This window comes from Botrytis sinoallii (genome assembly GCF_014898435.1).
Source record: "Botrytis sinoallii strain Bc 23 chromosome Unknown BSIN_036, whole genome shotgun sequence".
Lineage (NCBI taxonomy): Eukaryota > Fungi > Ascomycota > Leotiomycetes > Helotiales > Sclerotiniaceae > Botrytis > Botrytis sinoallii.
The window spans coordinates 186180-203978 of record NW_024066063.1 but is presented as its reverse complement, the minus strand read 5'-3'; the positions used below and the strand labels follow the sequence as shown (position 1 = coordinate 203978).

At 37.8% G+C, this 17799-nt stretch overlaps 3 protein-coding genes across 3 annotated transcripts; 2 read left to right on the top strand and 1 right to left on the bottom strand.

The window, feature by feature from the left end:
- Positions 1–962: 962 nt before the first annotated feature.
- EAF02_011828 (uncharacterized protein) lies at positions 963–2165 on the top strand (the record flags this gene model as incomplete). The annotated part of the gene is made up of 2 exons (XM_038907875.1): positions 963–1433; positions 1521–2165. The coding sequence occupies 2 exons, from the start codon at positions 963–965 to the stop codon at positions 2163–2165; spliced, it is 1116 nt and encodes a 371-aa protein (XP_038752384.1).
- A 1776-nt stretch (positions 2166–3941) lies between these two features.
- On the bottom strand, positions 3942–4832 carry EAF02_011827 (uncharacterized protein; the record flags this gene model as incomplete). Its single annotated transcript, XM_038907874.1, has 3 exons — positions 3942–4430; positions 4486–4679; positions 4733–4832. 3 exons carry the CDS (start codon positions 4830–4832, stop codon positions 3942–3944), a joined length of 783 nt encoding a protein of 260 aa, XP_038752383.1.
- A 2474-nt stretch (positions 4833–7306) lies between these two features.
- On the top strand, positions 7307–9554 carry EAF02_011826 (uncharacterized protein; the record flags this gene model as incomplete). The annotated part of the gene is made up of 2 exons (XM_038907873.1): positions 7307–8036; positions 8125–9554. The coding sequence occupies 2 exons, from the start codon at positions 7307–7309 to the stop codon at positions 9552–9554; spliced, it is 2160 nt and encodes a 719-aa protein (XP_038752382.1).
- Positions 9555–17799: the final 8245 nt, after the last annotated feature.

Here is a 17799-nt window from a genome sequence, read left to right as displayed (position 1 = left end):
TAAGAAAATGGAGAGCTTCAGCAAATCAAATTGTCTATTATGAAGGATGCATTTCTCACAATACACCCGCGTTGTATCAGAGAACTGGTAAGGCTTCGCAATCGCTTTTGTCTTTTCCATGGAGTTCATGGTTCTTTTTTCATGTCCTTAGAGTTAGAATTCTTGAACGCGCCGTGAATTGGATTAATATGTGCGCAGCATTCATTCGCTCGAAGTGTACGCAAAAGACCGATTTTCAGACAGTGACAAGGTCTCAAGGACATCGAGTCCTTTTATATTCCAAGTCGAGTATATGGTCATCGATTTCGAAAATAAGCCGTAAAATCTGCATCAAACGGGCAGCATTAATGGTAAACGACATTCATTATACGGTACTGTCAATCAACTTGATTATATTTCCACTCGGAAATGGCAATCCCCTCGCGCTCAAGCTTCTTATAATTCTGAAGAGATAACATCATCATTCAATGAACTGAAAGGTAACATTATAGTCTTCATAATTAAGGGATATTCCATACCAGTGAATTTGGAGCTTGACTGATGACTGGGTTGAAGTTGAGTCCTTAAGCTTGTCTTGTGAAAGTCAGGCTTTACATCAGCGAAATAACAGGTGGGAATTGATTAACATTCGAAAGAACTTCAACAATTCGAATCTCTTTTTCATACAATATTAAAACTAAAAGATTCTAATCATCGATATAAAGAAGGCTGAGATTTATATAGAGTTTTTTTTTAGGGTTTAATATTTATTAAAATTCGATAAATAAATGATATTGAGATAGGTTCAAAAAGGTCAATTTCCGCCTGTTTTTTCGCTTACGTAGAGTCAGGTACATGCTTCCGGGGGATTTGTTCTTCCGTCTTCCGATCCCCAGTTTCTTCCCCATGAACAAACATTAACTTCCATCTCCACATTTACTAATTGTCCCCTTTGAATTTCAATTGACTCAATTACTTCAAAAATGTCTATTCAAAAGAGAGCCCCTCTTGGTCGCGTTCTTGTGATCGGCGGCTGCGGTTTTCTAGGCCACCACATTGTATCCCTCCTCCATGATCGATACAATTGCACAATCTCCGTTCTTGACCTACGTACAAATCGAAATCGACATTCATCAGGAGAGGTTACCTACCATGATGGCGATATAACCTCTATCGAATCTCTTCTCTCAATATTCAACTCCATCAAGCCAGACGTCGTTATTCACACAGCATCGCCTGTCGCAATTACTGGAACAAGAGAATTATTCCACAAAGTCAATGTAGAAGGAACGAAGTGTGTAGTTGAGGCGTGTCAAAAGACTGGAGTGAAAGCTTTAGTTTTTACAAGCAGTGCCAGTATCATCTCAGATAACACAACCGATTTGGTTAATGCAGATGAGAGGTGGCCCGTCATACCCGAGAAATTACAACGCGAATATTATTCATGGACGAAGGTATGGTCTCTCAATTCCTCCCATTTCTTTACCCAGCTGTGCCAATTTTACTCTCAAATTCCCATACTAATATAATGGCACGAACAGGCCGAAGCAGAGGCTATAGTTTTAGCCGCAAACCGCGCACCAGAATCTCCCCAACTCCTGACCGCCTCCATTCGTCCCTCTGGCATCTTCGGTCCTGGAGACGTTCAATTAATACCCGGCCTCCTTAATGTTCACTACACCAATCGCACTGGTTTTCAACTAGGCGATAATACCAACCTCTTCGATTTTACATTTGTCAAAAATGTTGCACACGCGCATCTCCTTGCCGCCGCTGCCTTACTAGCAACTGCTAAGCTCAACACAACTCCATTAGATATTGAGCGCGTAGATGGTGAAGCATTTTTCATCACCAATGGATCACCCGTTCCGTTCTGGGATATGGCACGAGCAGTATGGGCAGCCGCGGGATCCACAAAGGGAACAGAACATGTGTGGGTTATTGGAAAGGACTTTGGATTAGGATTAGCAGGATTTGTGGAGGGACTATTTTGGATTGTTGGAAAGACACCAAATCTAACAAAAATGAAGGTTCAGTTCAGTTGTATGACAAGATACTACAGCATTGATAAGGCGAGGAGAAGGTTAGGGTACCAACCATTGGTTCCGCTAGATGAGGGTATCAAGATTACGGTGAAGCATTTTGAGGAAGAAAGGGCGAAAGAAGGAGAGAAAAAGAGCCAATGAGGTATTGAAGTGCTGGCAGATTCATTTATACTCCAGACATTTTGGGCATGTATTCTCACATAATAACTCTAATATTACAACTTGTAATTATTTGAAAAGCTTAATCAAGACCGAGAGATACCCTCAGTCATCTTTCTTAGTTGTCATAGACCATAATTCACATCGATATCATATCTCTGGCGCTGATGCTAAACTAAACTAAATGTCTTGCTATTGGTGCTCTACTGGGATTCAAAAAATAACATATCCTACAGACTCCCCAACTCAAGATGACTCTGCAGGCATACACGAGACATGCGATCGCAAGTCCGTATGCTGGCTGATTTGATCAAATCATGTACCGCTAACAAAATCAGAAGACAATTTTCAAATGTCTGGACTTGAGTGAAGCTTAAGAGCGTATTGTGCAATATCGGGTTAATAGAATCAGGTAGCAATGTATACACATGGTGGACATGAAGAGTAAAAGCAAGCTTAAGAGGGAAGATAGTGACAGCGGACGAAGTTCTACGTATGGTGCAATATTTGGAAATCGAGGATTTCATATTGAATTCTACGCCAGACATACTAGGCTAGGTAAGATTACTAGGTAGGTCATCTGACATTGATCATGATTGTTGAGACTTACAAGTAAATATACATCACTCGAGTCACAAACCACATTCTGAATTATGAATTACTAGTGAAACTTCATGGGATGATTGAGAATCTGCGTATACAAAGGTACCTAGGTTAGGTAGGTAGTAAAAGAAAAGTATCTATGTATACCACGGTATCTGTATGTACAAAAAGATCCCTCAACCCGGACTGGACGTACCCCCTCGCTAAACCCCACCGCAATACTGATCGTTATTCTCCTCTCATTTCCAGCGCAACCCCCTTCCTCACTATTCGCACAATAGTGTGGTCTTACCGCCTGGTTTTCATGTAACTCGTTAAGCAGCATTAGCTAGCACGTCGACCATACTCCCAGATCATCGGCGAGTATTCTCCTGTCTGTGATCTATCTGGTACCTACCTTTTGACTGTGTTGCTTTACACTTCCACTCTCTAAGTTTCTCCGATAGTTTTGCAATCTCTGGCGCGGTATCAGACTCATAATTCTGATTATAGTTATATGACTATAAATCCGATTGGATCTTTGACAGTTCTATCTCCCTTAATCTGTAAGCTGTGACACATGTTTCGAAATGTTTTCAGGTCCTTTTCCTATCACGCTGTGGATGTCTTGATTTAGATTGTCTATGAGCATGAACGATGATGTCAACAAGGATATTTTTACAGAGTGAAGAAGATAGGAAGGGCTCAATAGAAATCAGCTAGAGAGATTGAATCTTGGAGTTCGTGGAATGAATCGAGAGGGATGACTTGCTGATACAATGGTCAATAAATTTTGGAAGACTAAATATGCAGCAGAAACGTAGCATTGGATGAATTGTACTGCTTGAAGCATCGATATGATCGTTGATCAAATCTTGGTTTTCATGAGACTGTGCAAAATGACTTGATAACCGCACGGCCAAATCGTGAACTTGTGCATATGGACGGAGAAAAATATTCCTAGTTTGAGGGAAGTTGGGCGGATGTTTCATGGTTTATCTGTGCTACCTCCCTTGGTGTTTTGGTTCACTGGGGTATTTGGATGGAATTGTCTGGTATGTCAAGGAGAGACCTCTCTAGTTTCTTCCTTCCGATAGGCTTCGAGATGTGCTAGCACAATATCTTAGGAGGAGAGTCTCAAACTATACCACTGGTACTTAAAGATTGAGGAGATTATCATTGTTTCTTGAACTGAAACCCAGAGAATGGACAAGAAGCTGGGGCTTCCTTCATTTTCTCATCCTCGAGGGGCGTCTTTTCGCCACTCCCTTCGTCTTCAACATCCGACTTATCCTCTCCATCAATGACTTTCTTCCCCTTCAACCAGCCCTCCCTCTCCACCATCACCTCCTCCATCTCCTCGGCAAACTCATCACCATCTCTCACATACCATTTTGCAAAAAGATCGTTTTGAATCCACAACACTTTCCCAATCGCTTTCACAATCGCTATCTTTTTCTCCATCCTCAATTTCGGGTGCGAGAGGACCGCCTCAAAAATAATATCCTGCACAAAACCCAAGCAAACTCCTATGTGTACATATTCCACATGAAGAGGATGTTTTCGACCACGTCCTACGTGCATCATCCCGACTTTGTCGAGGTACTCCCAGAATTCCATTTGGCTTGGATCCGAACAGAGTTTCTGGAGATAGCCTCTCAGAAACTAGGAAGCATGTCAGCCTAATCGACAAACTGCATGGTAATACAGGTCTACAAACCATCTTCCTGTGTAAGATTTGAGGACTATTCTCATCCGGCAGTTCGTCTAGCGGACCCTCATAGCTTGTGCTGCGAGAGGTAAAAGCTCGTGATGTAATGTCATATTGAAGAAGTTTTCTGTATACGATGTTCACGACGGCTGGTATGAGTTGTTTGATGTATTTTGAGCCATAAATGAGGGCCTCTATGTCTCCTATTTCGAAAGTTTGAGCAGATTTCAAGAGGAATGGAGTGTTGTGTACTCACGTGAACTGAAGTCAAGAAAAGAGTGTAGATAATGAATTCGTGTTTCTAGATCTGTATAAAGCTCCTTTCGATCTATGTGTAGTCTAGATCTTGAATCCATGATTATGTGTCGTAAAATGTGTGTGGACGTGGAATTAAATAGCAATCATGAACATACTAGGTATATGAGACTAGATAGTTTGAGAAATACAGACATTTTGGGTAGACATGAAGTTCATATACACTCCAGACTAATCACGTAGGATGATGAATATCAGCCCATCGGAGCATTGCGATTTCAAAATAATTGAAGACTTGAGTATTGAGCATTATGATGGCAGTCAATTATCTCGCTATGTTGTCAGAGTGGTTCGTTTTTTGCTTTGGATCAGATCATGTTGGGGTGATGTGATCCTTGGGTAGAAATTCACGTGATACAACTGTATATTACCAGCCAATTGCAATGATTAGTTACCAACTCACCTCAGTTCATCCGCTTTCCTTAACCACATCTTCTTCCTCTCTTTCAAATATGGGTTTTCCGTTTGGTCGATTTGGCGACATCATGGAAATCGATTGGAGGGTGAGGTTATAAGCTCAATGTCATGAGTGATAAAGTCACGTTGGGATCAGAGCTTTTGGCAAGACAAGATGACACTCAGAAATGAAACCGACGAGGGTTCAAAGTCCAACTTCCACCGTTCGATGCCATATCTCAGATATGATCTTCTCTCATTAGAACCTGGAGCGTGACCTCGGAGGGATTTATGTCTTGGGCTTCGTATTCAGAACCTTATAGGGACCTCCCGCTCCCCAGAACTTTGCGCAGCTCGCAATATAATCATGCATACTTCTAGATGCTGTACCTCATAATACAATATATGAACACAGCCTAGGTAGCGTTACTTATGTATCTACTGTAAGCACAAAATCAACAGAGTACACTACCAAACTATCGGTATACTTCGGCGAACACAGCGCTTCTACATTTGATGATATCCAATGAGAGTCACCCTTACATTTTGAAAATCATGGGACTGAAACGCGGAGTAAGAAATAGTTGCTGCGCTTCTGTGCCGGGATGCGGTTATATATGTAATTAGAGGGGTAGGTGTCATGGGTATCCATGGATGCATTTTTTGTATTTTCTATATCTCGATTAGGTAGTCATAAAGATGCGCGGAGTATGATGGATTGCATTGGTAAGATTGAGTGCTGTGCTTATTTTGATGAGGGGAAGATGCGTCTATTCTATGAATTGATTTCGTTTATATTTCATATTGGCTTTCGTTAGTTTGTGTACTCGGATGGGTATCTAGAAGTGCGATATCTGGTTGTAAATATGAGGCAAGCAGTGGAATTCCATACGAAAGTAAGCTATCTGCCACAAATTGGACTGCCCGGTGTTCCCAGGTCCACGTTACATCAGAGGCTGAGATATATTGTGCCACATTACCTACCAAGGAACATTTTAAAAAGGGGGGACTGAGCCAATATTATTTTGGGGAAAATTCCACAGCCAATCATTTTCTCGTGCATTAAGCGCCATGGTTACTCGATGTAGACTAGCTGTACCTGAATCTGGCGATTATGTCCGCTCAGCCATTTTTTTCTGAGCGCGGGGGATCTCTTCCGATTGAACATGCTCCCATCGACTGAGGGTTGATCAATTTTCGGGCTGTGCTCTTATTCAATTCAACGGCAGATATCCAAATCGATGACAGGAAGTTAGACGTGGTTAGGTTATCCATTACCCTTGATCACATCAATACTCTTCCCTCTAGAGATCCATCGGCAACTGTTTGATGAATGTCGGATAAATTTGTATTTATTACGGCACTGCATATGCAGGATATCCAATGGCCACCCATGTAAGAATCTGTAGAGTAGCATCGAGGCAAGAACTCTCAACATGGGATATCAAAAAGTCAGTAGTGGCACAATGCTGTGCTGTGCCATGCCAACGACCTACCGAGAGACCTTTTACCCAGGTATATATTAGATATTTGTCTCATGAGCCATAATCATAGCCTGACTCGGCCTTGGATTTTTCCTCATTTTTATTTACATACCTACCTAGGTATTTACAATTAGAAAATTCTTCCATCATTTTGCTGAATTTTATTGTTGGTCCAAGGTTTGGTCTTTGGTCCATAGAGGCGTCTGACTCAATATATTCATATCACGTTATATCTAGGACTCATTATATTTTACATTTGAACCATACCTAGGTACTCATACCTACTCCGCATGCTTTGGTTATTGGAGATTCACTTTTGAGGAGATTGAAAGAACAGGAAAAGTCCTGGAGAAGCACTGCCTGATTTGATCGATCAATCAAGGTCGGTTAGTACATGATTTCTCAATTCACCTTTCTATTCATTCAATTTTGATATCATCAGTCATATCGGTTCAACTCAACACACAAATATTTTGGAAAAGTCATCCATGTAGTCACACACTTATTAACAACTTTTGAAATCTTCAATTCTTCTTTGATCCTGTTTGAGATTCTAAGGTTATTCAAGACTTTATTTCATATTTGTTTGATTTCTTCTTTCAATTACCAGGTATCTTCTCCGTCAAGTCTGCAAGATGTATCTCAATGAAGATGCTCAAAACTTCAATCAATCCCTTTTCATACGAGAGTCTCGAGAATGTGCACAAGGACAACTGTGGTATGTTTGCAAGGCGAATGATTTCCATGGCTGTTGTTCTGTAGATGCATGTTCAGTATCAGAATGTCCGGATTCAAATACCGCTGCAGTTGGCGCATCGAGTACTTCAACTACTTCTACCCCTTCTTCTAAATCTACATCCTCTACATCTTCCACTTCTTCTACTTCTTCTTCTACTACTACATCAACCACATCATCTCAAGCTACCAAATCCTCACAATCAATCCTACAGACAACTCCACAGACTACTCCGCAGACACTCTCACCAAGCACCATCCTTCTAACTACAATCGTCAACCATCCAGTCAGTGCACCTACACAAACCATATCCAGCTCCCCCACCACTGTCGCACAAACTACTCCTCGCACCTCGTCATCAAATTCAACGCCAATCATAGCTGGAGCAGTCGTTGGTAGTGTCGCTTTAATTTTTTTCGCAATGGCTGCATTCTGTTGTTTCTGTTTTCGCCAAAAGAAAAGGCAGGATAGAGAAAGGATGTTTGTCGATCGTGAAAGTCCAGATCCAGAGACTATTCAGTTTTATAGTACGACGGGAAAGACGCTACAAACACCTAGTAGTACAAGCACGAGAAGTCCTGGATTTTCTGGATTGGGATTGGGGGATGTCTTCGCACCGTTTGGTGGAAGTAAGTTATTCACTTTCATTTGTCGCATTTTCTCTTATGATGCCTCGTTGGTGGTGATATGAACGCTGACCATTTCCTTCCAAAATAGGAACTCGTACCAGTAGTGCTCCTCCACCTCCGAAGTCACCACCGGGTGGGCCAGTAATGAGCGAATCTCCAGTCTCTGCCCCAAGCCACTCGATCCCAACGGTTCATCCCTCGCTCATTCCCAAGCCCCAAGAAGATGACGAAAATGACAGGCCACTTTCCCACGACCCTGAAAAATCATCCCTGGCACCCCCTCCCGAATCCTCCCATCCAGCCTTCCATCCACTTCCGGGAATGCCCAGTCCGCGACCTACACATCGATCTAGTATGGGTATTACCATGAGTGAGTTAGACGGAAGGGAAATCGGAAGAAGAAGTGTTTCTGTCGGAGGAAGTGAGAGAATGAGTGGAAGTGGAAGTGAGGGTGTTGTCAGTGCGATGAGCACGCCCTCCCACAGTGTGACTCTGGGTGCATCGACGGATCTTGCTCAAGGACAGGCACAAGGATATTGGTATCCAAATGCGCCTCCTAATTTACCCTTATCTCTATCCGGTCGACCTATACAATCTCACAGCCGCAGAAACTCCTCAAATTCGTCAAATTCCTCTTCGATCAATCCGGAACCAAATATGAATCAAGAACCAGCATCTCAATACGCACAGAATCAATACTCACGTCAACAAGCGCAACACCAATATGCCCAACAGCTAGCTTCAGCACGCCATGGGAAAGGTATCAATGCAAGCACAAATGAACATCAAAATCCATATCAAATGTATAGAGATAGTAGGGAGCATCAACAGAATATGGGATATCAACATGCGTTGGTCAGGGCGCAAGAAGAACGTGCTAGAGCTCTTTTGAAGACCCAAGGACAAGGATACGGCCAAACTCTAGGACAAAGAAACGTACAAAAAGGAAAGGGTCGAGAAAGGATGAATTCGACAAGCCAAGAATTACACGAAGAGGAAAATGGCGGTAAGGAATTAAGAAGAGAAAGCAGCACCCATAGTATCCCCATAGGACTCGGCTTGGATGCGCGACCCGCTCCTCGGGAATCAGAACGAGACACAAATTCACAAAACGAAAATGCACAGATGCATGTCCACGCCAGTTTATACGGAAAAAAGGAAGATCTCCCTCAATCTCTCTCACATCAAGGCTCCCAACTTACGCAATCCAATGCAACCAAGCAGAATTTTCAAACTCATCGCGCAAACACCGACTCGGTATCTAGCATGGGATCTCCCAGCTCGACGTCTGCAAATGTTGGGGCATGGAACCCAGAGCCTGTGTATACACATCCAGGATTTGAATTTGAATGTAAAGTTGTGGCGCCTACACCTCCTCCTCAGATGATGGAGATGTCCGGAGGAGTGGAGAAAAAACGAAATCATGTACTAAGTTGGTCTGAGTATGATGCTGGTGGAGAATTATCCATTTCTCCTGTCTTGGATGGGAAAGGAAAGGGCAAGGAGATTGTTGAGTGATCTGAAGGATTGAGAAATCAAATTAATATGATGGGTGGAGTATCGAAATGGAAGAAAGGAACCGAGGATGGTTTGAGTGATGAATAGAAATGATGAGGGAGTTTACATTTACATTTACAACATGCATGAGAGCGGCGTTCGGATTTGAGCATTTACTACATACACTGGAACGATCACTAATACGATGCTATACCATATGATGCGATACAACGAGTTTGGAGAGGAGGAACCGGAGAGGAACATACCACAGCATATTGTACATACCTCAGCTGCTATGAGAAGAAGCGGAGAGGAAGAAATTAGCCGAGTGCAGTCAAGAGAATGTGAGCAGGCTCAACACTCAAGGTGAAATGGAAGGTGGAGAACAAGGTGAACATGAAGGAGTGTTGAGTTAGTACTATAGTACGAAGCATGAATGAGTGTCAAGTTGTGGGACTTGGTGGTGGATTTTAAATGTAGATATTGAATACGATGATGAATAAACCGAAAGAAAATACACCGAGGCGTTTGTATATCTGTGAGTAGTATCTCCTTGTGATGATGTCGAGTGATGGATAGACGAAGTAGGTAGGTAGGTTAGATTTTGTATATCGATCAGGGAAATTCTGAAGCGAGAGGGATGCGGAGATTTGGAGAATTTGGGGGTTTGAATTGGAAATGAGGCTTTAACGACTGAGGAGGAGAGATGAAGAGGGTGGGACGGGATGAAAGATTCGAGATAGATACTATGCCACGGGGATATGGTTACTAAGCCAGATAAATCCCAGGCTATTAAAGATGAAGTGATTAAAGATCTATAACTTAAATAATTAGATGATTCTTATTCAAAGTGATCGATAGATTTGACTTGACTTGGAATAAACAAATATCTATAATTTTATATACAAAAAATCTTTATATTACAGAATTATGTATTCAAGAGAGAATAGTGATTTTATATCATAAAAGATAAATCATATATAATCTAATATATGCTTGGAATTAGTTATAGTATATGATTAGTTTTGATTATATTGGAATACACCTGATTATCTAAGAATATTTATCGTAGGTCATGAGCTAGTATATGAGTATATAGTATATAAGTGTGACACTTTGCCTTAGAAGAACTGCGAGAGCAGAGTACAATTTATCCTTAGAATCTACAATTATAGAATTGGGAGCAAAGTGTTTATAGAGTATTTCTATATATTAGTTAACGTGTTTTATCAGCATGTGGCCCATATCAGCATGTGGCCCACTTTCACCTCAATTCACACCTTTCTCTTTCAATACGCGTTTTATCAACAATCCACGATGAATTCGAAGAATCAAGAAGCTTGTATACTCCTTGCCATCGAAGCTATTCAAAAAGACAAAAAACTAAGCATTCGAAAGATCGCTAATATGTACAATGTTCTGCGTACAACACTACGGCATAGAATTGATGGTTTATCCCCTCGTATTGAATATCGATATAAATCTTATAATCTTTCAGAACTAGAAGAGAATATCATTTCTGAATATATAATTGATATGGACAAGAAAGGATTTCCACCTAAATTAAGAAATATAGAAGATATAGCGAATCATATTCTTGAATCGAGAAATGAAAAGTGTATTGGGAAGCTCTGAGCGCATCAATTCGTAAAGCGTCGAATCGAATTAAAGACGCGTTTTAATCGTATTTATGACTTTCAAAAAGCTCTCTACAAAGATCCTGAGCTCGTTGAAAAGTGGTTTCGATTAGTTTCGAATATGCGAGCGAAATATGGTATTCTCGATTGCGATTTCTACAACTTCGACGAAACGGGCTTTATGATGGGTATAATATGCCCCGGAATGGTAGTAACTAGTGCTGAACGAAATGGCAGAAGCAAGGTAATACAACCAGGCAATAGAGAATGGGCTACAGCGATCATATGTGGTAATGGGGAGGGTGAAACTATACCCCCATTTCTAGTGGTTCAGGGACAGGTCCATCTTTCCAATTGGTATACCGAAACCGGTTTTCCTGTAGATTGGGCTATTAAACCTATATCTAATGGATGGACAAACAATAAAACAGATTTAGAATGGTTGAAACACTTCAATAAGCATACTAAGAATCGAAGAAAGGGCAAATATCGAATGTTGGTGCTAGATGGGCATGAAAGCCATGTATCAGATCCTTTTCAGGCATATTGTAAAGAGAATGATATTGTATGTTTAGGATTACCACCGCATTCAAGTCATTTAACTCAACCACTTGATGTGGGTTGTTTTGGCAATCTGAAACGTTCATATGGTGGTCAAATTAATGGATTTATCAAGGCACATATCAATCATATTTCGAAGGTTGAATTCTTTATAGCTTTTAAAGCTGCATACGAAGAATCAATCACAATTCAGAATGTGAAATCAGGGTTTCGAGGAGCAGGTTTAATACCCTTTAATCCTGAAGCTGTGCTTTCGAAACTAGATATTCGAATTCGTACACCTACTCCCCCCTTTTTCGATCTAAACCAATGGATCTCTCAAACCCCTCACAATCCAACTGAAGCTCTTTCTCAATCAACACTAGTTAAATCTCGAATAACTCGTCATCAATCAAGCTCCCCTACACCTATATTCGAAACTGTATTAGCTCTAGCTAAGGGTACAGAGAGATTAGCTCATGAAAATACACTTTTGAATGCTGAGATTCGTACACTTCGAAAGGCAAATGAGGCATTAAGCAAGCGTCGACGCGCGAAAAAAACCCAATTACGCCAAGGAGGAGTACTTACTGGACAAGAGGCTCTTGATATATTATCTCAGCAAGAGGTTGATATTCAGATTCAACGCGACGAGCGTCAAAATAAGGGAAATCCTAATGGGGAAGCATTTTCTAATAGGTGCTGTAGTAAGTGTGGAAAACCAGGTCACAATTCAAGAACTTGTCAAAACAATGTAATAGATCCTAGATTATTAGATTCTTAATAGTTTTAATCAATTGATTCAATAATGGTTGAATAATATAGGTTTGAAGGTGTGAATTGAGGTGAAAGTGGGCCACATGCTGATATGGGCCACATGCTGATAAAACACGTTATATATATATAATTGTGTATATACACAAATGTATACATAAGCGATCACAGTTGTAATTAGATATAATCTGTGATACTACCTCCCCTTTCGAAAAAGCTTATCTTTAAGCTTTATAATTACCTAATCTATAGATATATCGACAATCCTAATAAGATATTGTTATTTATATTATAATATAGTGTAATAAATAAATATGTGTATAAATTTTACTTTTTTTGTAATAAAAAAGTGTATAGGAAATGGAGGAAACCATTTTATAGCCTAGTAATAGTGTGAAGCCTTTGAAGTATATAGATTATCCGAATTTCCCTTTTTCTTTTAAATCTTTTTTGATTATTTATCTTTTTTGTATTTCTCAATTAATAATCAATATACCTTTTATATTATTAAGAAAATATAATAGCAAAAATAAGTTGTTATCAATATAGCTAAAGTAATAGGAAAATGCGCATATAGCAATAAATTGTTTATTTTTCTTTTATATTTGTTTTATTGATATACTTTTTTATAATTTGTAGTAAAGAAAGCATTTATCTTTTTTGTTATATAAAGCAAATGTTTTGTTGAGGAAGAGGAGGAGTCGAGCTATAATAAAAATAATAGTGATTCTGTTGGCAAGAAGAAGGATGATAAGAAAGATAAATTGGACAATGAAGATATATATAAGTAAAGCTCTCTTTTGGTATTTCTGGCTTGCAATCAACTTATTTAATAAATATAATTATAGATATTAAAGGCAATATACCTAAAAGTAGGATCGATTTTCGATATACTTATTGAATATATTTGTTTTTGTTAAAAGGAATAGAAGTTACCGGTGCTAAGCACGTGTAGTGATTAGTAATACAGCTACCTAAACGGGCTAGATTAGACGAACCATAGACAGGCATATTGATTTTCTCATATAATACTATGGGGAGATCAATATGCTTATATGTGTAACTATATAGTCAATATAAAAGCCTCTTCTACCTAATCTTTTAATAGGTTATGAGACTTGGTTAGTATAGCCTCTGGATAGAATTGATGTGATCAATATTATATCCAGCTTGTGGAGCTGAAGAGTACGCGGTATTACTTTATATCTAGTTTGCGGAGTTGAAGAGTGCATGGCATTATCTTACGATCAGTATGTGGTATTATAATCGATCATTATTACTAACTCGTGGAGTTGAAGAGCATGTAATATTATCTATACTTATATATTTACAATCACAAATCTATATGGCATTATCTATACAGAAAAAAAAAAAAAAAAAAAAAAAAAAAGGAAAAACTCTACAAATTCTTTGCACAGATATTAAAATGGACGATATCAAGGAGCAAGCCAAGTGTATTCTAATTCTTATTTAAGAGATTTACGAGAGATGGTTCCAGTAAATGAAAATATAATTGAAAGGAAAGGATTGGTTTTATACAATTGAATTCATGTTTCAGGATTATACAAGGATTAGAGAACTTGGGATGAAGATTGATGGCATTGAGATCTTTTTGATCATTGAAGGTATTATAATAATATATATCAAACTCAATATTGAAAAGAAAACTGTATATTTAAAGAACGAAGTTAGTGTACTTTTATATATGTGTAGATTGCTTAGTGATGATAATAAAGTGTTAATCGATGAATATGATATAGTATATATATTATGGAATTACCTGAAATCCAAATATTCGAGAACAAGTGATATTATAGTAAACTTGTATTTGACGATGATCTAGATATTTATTTTCAAATTCTCAAATCAATTAGAGATGATTATTATTAAAGTTTGAAATAAGCTTAAAGAATATCGATACAAGCTTGGTGTAGTTAATCCTGTATTCAAAGATTTATATAAAGATCAAGTTTTCTTTTTAGTTCTTACAAAAAGCCTATCAATTGATTACCAAACAACGATTAATGCTATAAGCATTTAAAGCATATTAATAATCGAAGATAAGATTAAGTATTTTACAGCTAAAGAACTTAGTATCAAAAAGACAGAACAAGCTTACATCGCTAGTGGAAAGTATGTAATCCCGGATCGACAAAGAGAATACAGAGGATCAAGCCTATTTGGAAAACAAAAACAAAATGATGATATAAAATCCTCTACTTGTCACCTGTATAAGCAAAAAGGACACTTTTTACGCGATTGCAAAGATCTCTTACTTGTACAAGCTTTGATCCGCAAATACTACAAAGCCCAGCAACGAAAAGCAACACTTAAAAAGACAACCAAAGTATTATTCTCTAAGAAGAGCAACCAAGCTTACCTTACAAATAGCGAGAGCCTTTCAGTTAATCTTGATTCATCAGAAAGCGAAGAAGAATCTGATAATAAAGAATGCTGTATATCCAAAAAGCTTGTTCATAAGATTACCCCTTCTCATTGGTATACAGATACTAATGCTTCCTCACATATGTCTAATCAACTTTCTCTCTTTAGAAATATCAAGAAGATAAAGAGAAAGACGATAAAAGTTGGTGGGGAAGTTATATATTGTAATCAGATAGGTACTGCTACAATAAAACTGGAAAATGGGGGCATGGTTTTATTCTCAAAAACATTGTATGTACCGGGATTAGGAGTTAATCTCCTCTCTGACAAAAAGATCTGTGAAACTGGATTTAAGGGCAGGTTCAATTCAGATTGTATATACTTTCGAAAGAATGGAATAAATATTATCAAAGCAAAAATGGATAAAGGAATTTATATGATCTCGGATATTGCAAAAGGATATGAAGATATCGCTCTACCAAACACAGAGATCATTAGTGATATTGAGTTAAATGAGATTACTCTAGATACCTTCTTAAACAAAACCAAAAAGGATCTAGAAACTTATCTATTATAGTATAAACGATTTAATTATTTTGATTTAGAGAAAATACGGAATCTTTATAAAGTTATTATATTAGGAAAGTCAATCAAAGTTTTATTTAAGATCTTTGTATACAAAGTTTGTATATTCATCAAGATGAAGAATCTAATCTCGAAATAATTCAATTCCTATAAAACAAAAAGATTAGAGCTCATTTATTTTAATATTGCTGGTCTATTTTTAAGATTATTATAAGGAAACCGCTATTTCCTATTGATTATAGATAGCTAAACAAAAGTGAATTGGATTTTGACCCTAAAAACAAAAGATGAAATTATATCAAGATTGAAGAAATAGAAAATCGAATTGGAATTCGATATTGATGACAAGATAGTAGCTGCTCGGACTGATAATACATTAAAGCTAATTCAAGTTGTTAAAGAATGGAACTTTAGAACCCAATCAGAATTAACAACTATAGTATCATCTCATCAGAACAGAACTACCAAAAGAAATATTAATACTGCTGAAGCTGATATGAGAGCTATACTAAAGGAATCCGGATTGCTACTGGAATTCTGGGACAAAGCTATTGAATATGATATACACTGTAAGAACAGAACAAATATTGAATCGATTATCAACAACAGTGTGATCAGTCTGATCGAAGCATTCACAGGATCAATCTCGGATATTAATCATTATAGAATATAGGGAAGCAAATGCTATACATATATCAATTCAAAGACAATCCCAAAAGATCAACGATACGATAAATTATGAGATACAGCTCGAAAAGGTATTTTTGTGGGATACTCGGTCACAACTAATAAACACATTAAAATGTACTTACCGGAACTAGACTATATTATACAAACAAGCCGAATGATTATAAACAAATCCAAAAAGAGAGAAGATCTAGACTTGAGAATAAGGAACTCAGTATTAAATCCTTAAGATATAGAGAATATTGTTCCTGATAAGAGACCTAAAGATAAACCTTACAAAATACAAGAGAAACCAGAATGCCCACCTGATTCATTACAAGATATTGCTATTCCCAAGACCCTAAAGATAATAATCCCTAGTGTATTTAAGATAAACAATATCCAGGAATTCAATAAAAATAGCGAAGAGAATATCATCGAGATCAATCTATTTAAGGACCCAATACTACCTTCAGGAACAATAAAGGCAGAGATATTAGATGCTGTACCTACAACTCAACCCTCGATTAAAACCCCGATCATATCTATAGATATAGATACTCCTGAAAGATACTCTTTTCGAAAACGCAAGCGAGATGACAATGGATCAGATGAGTATATCCAGAAACTAATCAGAGCAATGATAGCAATGCTCATAGCAGACCCAGATAGAAATACTATCGAACATGCTATGATCTCTATACCACTTACACCAAGGATCGATACGAGTATTAAGACAAAACTATCCGAAAACCTGCAAGTAATCTTAGAAAACCCTACAGACGAGGATACAGCCTTTTCTGTAGAACAAATTCTAGGAATCCCCATTCCTATTACATATCATCAAGCGATCTCGGACCCCAAATATAAAGAAAAATGAAAGCAAGCTATTGAAGAAGAGATTAATTCATTGATTGCAAATGGTACCTGGGAAGAGTATATTCTATCAAAAAGAGGGAATCTTATTTCAACAAAATGGGTATTCACAATAAAGACAAAGAATAATAAAATTGAAAGATTTAAGACACAATTAATAGCAAAAGGTTTTAATCAAATTCTCGGAAAAAACTACAACGAAACCTTTGCTCCTATAATGCAATTCGATACACTTCGTTTGTTCTTAGCGATTATTACAAAAGAAAACTCGAAATACTAACACTTCGATATAAAGAATACTTTTATAGAATCCCATCTCAAGGAAGAGATATACCTTACACCACCTCAAGAACTCAAGGTATCAGATAAATACATCTTATACACATTGAAAAGCTTATATAGCCTTAAACAAGTTAAATAAGATTGAAGTCAACTTCTAAAGTCTCAATTGATTAATTAGGGTTTCACCCAAAATCTTACTAATCCATATCTCTATATATACACTACTCATCAACTCAATCTATTAATATATATCGATAACATAATTGCTTCCTCGATCTCAAAAGATCAACTCAATTGGTTTTCTATAATACTTTCATTATACTTCAATACCAAGAATCTGAAGGAAATTAGCAAGATTCTAGACATTAGGGTTATAAAAAATCAAGCAAACAAATCTCTCATATTAAATCAAAAAAAATATCTAGAAGCTATACTTACAAAATTCGAAATCTTATATATTTAATATTATACTAAGAAGATATCTGCTACTAATTACTCATACCTACAATCTACTACAAAAA